At 46.8% G+C, this 7,678-nt stretch overlaps 1 protein-coding gene across 1 annotated transcript; it reads right to left on the bottom strand.

Moving 5' to 3' along the window:
* Nucleotides 1–2,900: 2,900 nt before the first annotated feature.
* On the bottom strand, nt 2,901–7,132 carry LOC138759798 (ALK tyrosine kinase receptor-like). Its single transcript, XM_069930374.1, has 2 exons — nt 5,810–7,132; nt 2,901–3,014 (listed from the first exon to the last, which is right to left on the bottom strand). Exons 1-2 carry the CDS (start codon nt 6,441–6,443, stop codon nt 2,971–2,973), a joined length of 678 nt encoding a protein of 225 aa, XP_069786475.1. The 5' UTR covers nt 6,444–7,132; the 3' UTR covers nt 2,901–2,970.
* Between the last annotated feature and the right edge of the window lie 546 nt (nt 7,133–7,678).

Raw genomic sequence — 7,678 nt, 5'->3', positions numbered from 1 at the left:
GTCTCACCACAACAGAGTCTGCCATAGGGTTCACAAGTTGCATATTTATACAGACCAACTTCCAGCTTTCCAGAACATTCAAACAGACTTTGACAACCCTTTTTTCCATACAAGTACATTTCTTAGGATGTTTCTAAAAATGCATTATACCAGCTCGTGTCTCTTACCCAATGGTTAATAGATTTTTACTGCCTCTGCCAAATAAAGAGCTGTTGGTGTTCTTCATAATCAGCTTTATTCTTACTGAACCAACACTATATATAATGCTCTCTTCCTCTCTACTTTTGTCAATAAGACTCACATTCTCAACCCAAGTACATCATACAATATTCTCCAAGATGCTTCCGTCTCTTTTACAGAAGAAAATGAGAAAGGTAGGAGCACCTATACCACCTGACTGTCATGGCATAAATAATGTTCACTATAATTGGACCACTGAAGGCATGGATTTTAAAGAATGTGCAAAGTCACTAAGAGTGGGGCAGGAAGGATTGGCAATGATACTTCTCGTACATTAAATCCTCCTCCTCCCACACCCCTCAACCCATCACCTCAGCTGGCTTACAATGTGCAGGTGGCTGGAGAGTAAATGGACATCTCTTACTTCGCATCATGGTCTCGTACAGCTCCATGTTGTCCATTTCTCTCACCCCATCACCATCCTTTCTCCTGGCAGAGTGCCAAGAACTGCATTCTTGGCAGAGAAGGGGGAAGAAGATGCAGTTATGGAACTCTGCCAGAGAGAATGCATGCGGCCCTGTGTACCATATATCCACTTCTGGTACTCTCAGACCATGAAATCTGTATATATAAATACAGATTTCATCATGAACAATGGCAAATTCTACCAGGTAACACAATGCAAATTATAAGATGATGCCAATATCTCCTGTTCCAGCCTGGAAATATCCCAACAGGAAGAGCTTGTGACCAAGGTAACCTTCAAAGTCACTGACTCTTGTTTTGCCCTAGTCGAAGCTGGACAAGACTTAAACAGGTAACTATTGGCAGTGTAGCTGTCTTCGTGCACCACTGATATAACATTTTCTTCCTTGCTTGGGTCTTTGTTAGATTATTGCTCTTCAATTCTTTGGCTAATCTGAACTCGTGCTGTGAGTCACGCTCTTCCTCTTGCTATCACTTTCCAAGTCTTTTGTTCTTTGTCCTCTACTGAACCACCCCATCTGGTATACCAACCAAGATAGGTACCCACATATGTAAGAGCAAATTAGTTGTTGCAGAAGCTTATCTTAATTTGAACTATTTAAGCATCTAACACATAACCCCTTCTGAACTTACAAAATATCTTAGAAACTTTAAACACTTGTAGAATCACAAATGATTCAACAACTGGAAGTAGAAGGTGTAGAGGTGATGGGAAATCCTTCTGCCCATGATCGTTTACTGAGTTTTTCCAAAGAGAGGGGTAAACAATGGTTAAATTGAAGCATTGAGTTCCATAAAGGCAACATGTCATCAAACCAGCATTGCCCATTGACTTTTAAAATGATCTGTCCTCTCTGTATACTTCTGGTAGGCTTTGCAGTGTCGTACAAACATCCTTACTAGTATGGCGAGTGACAGGACTAGTGTATAACGTGTATAAAGAGAAGGCAGATAAGTGGGGTGAAATGTTGCAAGACATGACATGTTGAAACTGAACCCACCCTACAAATTTGAAAACAAAAAAAAATCTTAACAGGTACCTTTGGCATTCTAATTTGTAAACCTTAATTTAAATAATAATTACAATACTCAGGAGAAACTTTGTGCTGTTGACATAAGGTAATGGTGCAGGTAATTCCTTTTCATTTTAATTTGTTTTGATCAATTTTTTAATGAAAATATTCAAGATGAAATGCAACATCGTTCCCTCTCATAATCCTTGTTTTTTTTTAGTTTGTTTTTTTTTTACACTGTCCTTTCATCCCTTATTCCTTTTATGTATCAATTTAATCACCTTTTCAAATATCAATATATAGTTGGGCTTAAAGCAGTGATTTTTCTTTCAGCAAAATTGTTTTCAGAAAGCACAAAGACATAATTTAATTCCCTTTTGCCTAATCTCTATTCTTGTCATCTTCTTTCATCTCCAATATTTTTTCATGTGACATATGGTTTTGCATCATGAACAACTCGTCTCTGAGACCATTTGAATCATTCTTTTATTTCTTTATTTGCATCTCCGTGTTGTTTTAATACTCCTCACAGCCTCTTTCATTTTATTTTTATTCACCTTAAGCTCTCTTCTGCACTCGTCTAATTCATTCTCTCCCCATAACTTTTTTTTATTCCAATCATTCAGCTCTCCTTCGATTGCTCAAAATCGGCATCATTTCATATTCTTTTAATTCCTTGTACTATTTCCTCCTTTGCACTCTCTTCATTGCTTCCTTCTCCTGTCTCTTCAACACATTTTCAGTTCCATCTCTAGCTTACTCTATTGCTTTCCCTGAGACTTTCTCCATATCACCCATGCTGGTTTTCGAGAAACGTGTACTTTCTCTCTCACTTGGTTTAGCACATAACATTTTCCCCTTTCATTCTAACATTTCATTCAGTTGCTTCCTGCATTGTTCTCTCCAGCTTTCATTATTAGTCCTCTGAATACCCTGGAGTTTCAATCATTAGTAATTTATTATCACAATACGAAATGGGTGGAACTCTGTCCAATGTTCACTGCCAATTTACTTCCAGTGACAAGCGTGGTGGCTGCGCAAGTATGTACCTCAAAAAGTATGCAATGAGAGAAGTTTAAACACATTTCTATTTTTTCGGTGTACATAACATCTGTCTGAATGATGCCCAAGGTTACTCAGGAAGTATCCGCTACAGAAACTTATTTAAATAGCCAATGCAAATAATTTCAATCCTCCATGTGTCAGCTATTATTTGACTGTTCATTCTTTTTATTCATTTGGTACTTTGTTCTCACAAGCTTCTGTGTTAATTATTTAAGACAAATTACTTCTAGCAGTCCATCTGGCACAATGTTGACATGACACGTGACACATCTGGAAGAGAAGGAAGATTGACTGAGGACCGCTCCACAGTTCAAACTGCTCCAAAGCAATTCAGTGCCCACTGGCATGTATTCACAAAACAGTACCAGTGGAAATAATTGAACATATCTCAATTTCATACACAATTACTGCAAGCTAGGGCTACTCTTCCCAAAGGGAAGTGGGAGAGCAGACTCAGTAGCAACACCATAATAACTGAATGACTGATCACAATATTGGATGCTTGCTCAGAGCAACCCAACTACATGATGTTGAGCATGAAAGGAGGAATCCTCAGGTGAAATGCATTTATCAAAATCTTATCTGAAGGCCCTGGCACAATTACATACCAATGTCTGTTTGGAACAGATTTCATAGGAACTGACGTAGATGCAGAGACAAGTCATCTCCAGTTATTGAGGGCATTTTGTTAACTCCTTTCAGTGGCAATAATTTAAAAATAAATAGAGAAAATTCTGAGAATACTCAGCTGTTCGGGCAGAACCTCCATGAAGAGAAAGAGCACTAAAGTTTTGAGTGATTCATGGTTCATCCAAATGGTAACTAATTGGAAGCATTAACCGTGATACTCTTTCCACAGATGCTGCTTCTTCTGCTCTAGTTTTCCTGCATTGCTTTTAACTTCATGTTTCTAGCATCTGTGATTTCTTTTGCCTTTTGAGCAAAAGAATTGGTCTCTTCTTCTAGCATGGCGCCCAGTGCCAGATTTAGACTCGGTGAGGCCCTAAGCTATATAAAACTTGAAGGCCCCTTGTTAAAAAAATTACAATGCAAATTATTTTCAAATGAATGCATTTACTGTTTACATATTTAGCATTTGGTTGGTTTGATATCTATCATAAATATAGTACAGCTTGAAAACAATGCTTAAATGTATTTTTAAGTACTTTTAACAGACATTAATGTATTTTTGAGGCCCCTGCTGTAGCTTGTTTAGCTTATGCCTAAATCCAGCACTGATGGTGCCCTGCTAACCCGCAGGAGTGATGCAATGCATCGGAGTTCCACTGACTATCCCTGACCAACTATTTGACAGCTGCAAATCCTCTTCCATCACTTCCTCCAGGCTCACCTTCAAATCTTGAGACCACCCCCCCTTCCCACTACTTTTATCTAATCCTTCTTCTGTTCATACTCAATCACCTGGACATTTTGAGGCTTTGAGAATTTGTCACATAATATTAAGACATACTCTTTCATTTACTGCATCCCTTTAAATTTTACTTGTATATTAATTTTTCACTCTCACGTCTTGCATATGCCTCACAGATCCAAATGTGCACCTAAAGCAATGATGATCGACTGAAAATTAAGTGTGAAGTCACATACTCCAACTTAAACCTCTACAAAACCTGCCAATACCCTTTCTGGTCTGATCTACAATGGGAATAATATTGTGTGAATCAGATTTTCTCAACTTCTACTGTTCTTTGGTCAGTTTGCACCTCTGTCCTCCCAAGTTTCCTTGGAACAGAGAAATTTGCAGGTTAGAGCAAAAAGTAAACTCTTGGAGTATTAAACAGCACCTGTGGAGGCAAAATTGATTCTCTATTGCTGTTTAACCAATTAGTAAGGTGAGGAAATGTATTAATACATGAGTGAATGAATGAATTAAATTTGATCCCTTTTTCTGAGTGAACTTAACTCATTTGAGAGAATTGGCCAGCAATTCACATTGCAATTCATAACCACAGAATTAATTTTTAATTCCACAAAGAGCTCTTAAAAAAAATCAAGAAGAGGGGCCAACTCTACTTTAATGGGACACTGTTTACCCCAAGAAAACAATGTTTTTTAAGCATACCAATTTAGCCGAACTGGAGGAGTAACAAGCAAACGTGTTGATTCAGACAGGTAAATTATACACCATTCCCACACCTCTTAGCACCATCATGTCCCCCAGACGCTCAACTGTTGCATTGGGGTGATCAGCACTGGGAAACCTCCCCATCTGTGCTTCCCTGTCAGACTCATTTGGTTGTGGACGTGAATTTCACTCCCTCTACTTCCCATCTGTCACTCAGCATGAATTTCTAGAGTTAATTCCTCCCTCCCTCCCTTCCCCTCCCCTCCTATCCTCCCCCTCTTCCGTCCCTTCCCTACCCCGCCTCCTTCCCCCTCCCCCACCTCCCTCCTCCCCTCCCCCACCTCCCTCCTCCCCTCCCCCTCCCCCACCTCCCTCCTCCCCTCCCCCTCCCCCACCTCCCTCCTCCCCTCCCCCTCTTCTGTCCCTTCCCTACCCCCCCTCCTACTCCTTCCCCCTCCCTCCTTCCCCCTCTTCCGTCCCTTCCCTACCCCCACCTCTCCTCCCCCCCCTCTCCTCTCCCCCCCCTCTCCTCTCCCCCCCCTCTCCTCTCCTCCCCCCCCCCTCCTCTCCCCCCCCCTCCTCTCCCCCCCCTCTCCTCTCCCCCCCCTCTCCTCTCCCCCCCCTCTCCTCTCCCCCCCCTCTCCTCTCCCCCCCCTCTCCTCTCCCCCCCCCTCTCCTCTCCCCCCCCCTCTCCTCTCCCCCCCCTCTCCTCTCCCCCCCCTCTCCTCTCCCCCCCCTCTCCTCTCCCCCCCCCTCTCCTCTCCCCCCCCCCACCTCCTCTCCTCTCCCCCCCCCACCTCCTCTCCTCTCCCCCCCCCCACCTCCTCTCCTCTCCCCCCCCACCTCCTCTCCTCTCCCGTTATCACGCTCCCAATGCTTTCCCTCCCTCCCTCCTCCACACACACGCACTTCTGCCTAACTTTCTCACGCACTTCGGGGGGTTTCTCTCCTCCGCGCCCTCCTTTTCGATTTTCCTCACCTGCGAAGGAGATTTGAAGCCAGACTCGCGGCTCGGAGCCTCGGATAGCGGCTGAGACGATCTCCTCCCGCTTGGGGTCACCGGCCGGCGCTCTCCTCTCGGGCATCAGCCGGATCCGGAGCCTGCCCTCGGTCGACGCCGACCACCGCAGGAACACTTCGGTCAAGTTGTACACCAGGAGCGAGGGGCGGGGGTCGCCGCAGCGGCCGGTGTCCGCCCAGCCCACCTCCAGCACCACCTGGTTGGGCTGCTTCTTCGACCTCCGCTTGGAAAGTGGCGAGGGAGGGGTCGGGGGCGAGTCCGGGACGCTCGCCACCCCCGCTCGGGGGTGACCCTCCAGGGAAGAGCCCAGCGCCTCGCAGTCCAGCACCAAGCGGCAGTCGGCGCTCCTCGCCCGCCCGAAGAACTGGAACAGGTAGTTGCGGAAGAAAGGCGAGAAGGTGAAGTCCACCGCCAGCCCCTTGCGCTTGAGACGGGAGCTGTAGGTCTGTCCAACCTTGGCCGCCTTGTTCGGCGGGCGCCCCTCGGCCCCTCCTCCTCCTCCTCGGCGCTGCTGCCGCCCGCGCTCCGGGCAACAGGGTGGGAAGCCGGAGGAGAGGAGCAGGAGACCGAGTAGGACAACCGCGCTCCTCATCCTTCAGAGAGAGGAGGGGGGGGGGGGAACACCCCAGTGGGTTGATATCCAGGGGGAAACTCTGGTGGGGTCGAAATTTAACGGAATGCCCCAAAAATGGCAAAGTAGACGGTTAACATCAAGGCGTCGCTCAGGGGTCGCGTCTTCTGCAAACTGCTCCTCTCATTAATTCCAGCAGATAAATGCTACATCTCCCAATCTGTTCTCCTTCCCCTTCTCGCCTCTCCCCCTGGGTGCAAGTTACTCTCCGCCGGTCTCCCTGTCCTGCTCGCTTCGCCTGGAGGTCGCCTCCTCTGTCCGTGCCCCGACTGGGGAGGGGGGATGGCGGTGCCTGGTCGGTTGCTTCTGCCCTCCTCCGCTGTGTGTCCGTGAGGGTGCAAAATCCCACCCGAGAGGGAAGCGGGTTTGCGCTGCTTCAACCACTCGGGAAGGAAGGAAGAAAGAAATAAATCCCCGCTCCTGTCCTTTTTAACTCTGCCTGTAACGTCAGCGCCTCCCTCCCTAAAGACACAGACACATCCTCCGCCGCCCGTCTCTGGAAATCCCCTTCAACAGGACGGTCCGCTCTCCCGGGCAAGTGGCCCCTCCACACCGGTGATTCCTGGGCTTTGCGGAAAAGGCACTCGGTCCTGAACTCGTTCACATCTGGAGTCGCCGCGGAGAGAGGAGAAGGAACCCTTCATAATAAGGATCCTATTTCACCTCCTTCCAAATCACCCGCACACTCATCCGACTGTCTGGACAGGTGGCGAGTCTCCCTCATTCCGATTCGGGACTTGCATAATTAACCCACCCCCCCATATCCTCTTTCCAAGCCTAATTCGCTGCAATATTGGTTCACAGCGACTGAAGTGGGTTTCAAATCGACCTCGATGCTAGCGCTGCTAAAGGCCACTCCCACCCCACCCAGTGGCTCAAGGCCACTCCCACCCAATGTATCTTATCAGCTCAAGGCCACTCCCACCCAATGTATCTTATCAGCTCAAGGCCACTCCCACCCCACCCAGTGTATCTTAACTCAAGGCCACTCCCACCCCACCCAGTGTTTCTTATCAGCTCAAGGCCACTCCCACCCCACCCAGTGTATCTTAACTCAAGGCCACTCCCACCCCACCCAGTGTTTCTTATCAGCTCAAGGCCACTCCCACCCAATGTATCTTATCAGCTCAAGGCCACTCCCACCCAATGTATCTTATCAGCTCAAGGCCACTCCCACCCCACCCAGTGTATCTTAA

Source organism: Narcine bancroftii, chromosome 4 (assembly GCF_036971445.1).
Source record: "Narcine bancroftii isolate sNarBan1 chromosome 4, sNarBan1.hap1, whole genome shotgun sequence".
In the NCBI taxonomy this organism is placed as follows: Eukaryota; Metazoa; Chordata; class Chondrichthyes; order Torpediniformes; family Narcinidae; genus Narcine; species Narcine bancroftii.
Note: the sequence above shows the minus strand (reverse complement) of the source record. Positions and strands in the feature narration are given on the sequence as shown.

What these genes read in the sequence shown, in the direction of transcription:
- LOC138759798 (XM_069930374.1), bottom strand. Translation starts at nt 6,443, where the DNA reads ATGAGGAGCGCGGTTGTCCTACTCGGTCTCCTGCTCCTCTCCTCCGGC. An exon ending in GCTTCAAATCTCCTTCGCAG is followed by an intron (nt 3,015 to 5,809) that starts GTGAGGAAAATC and finishes CTTCTCTTCCAG; the next exon opens with ATGTGTCACGTGTCATGTCA.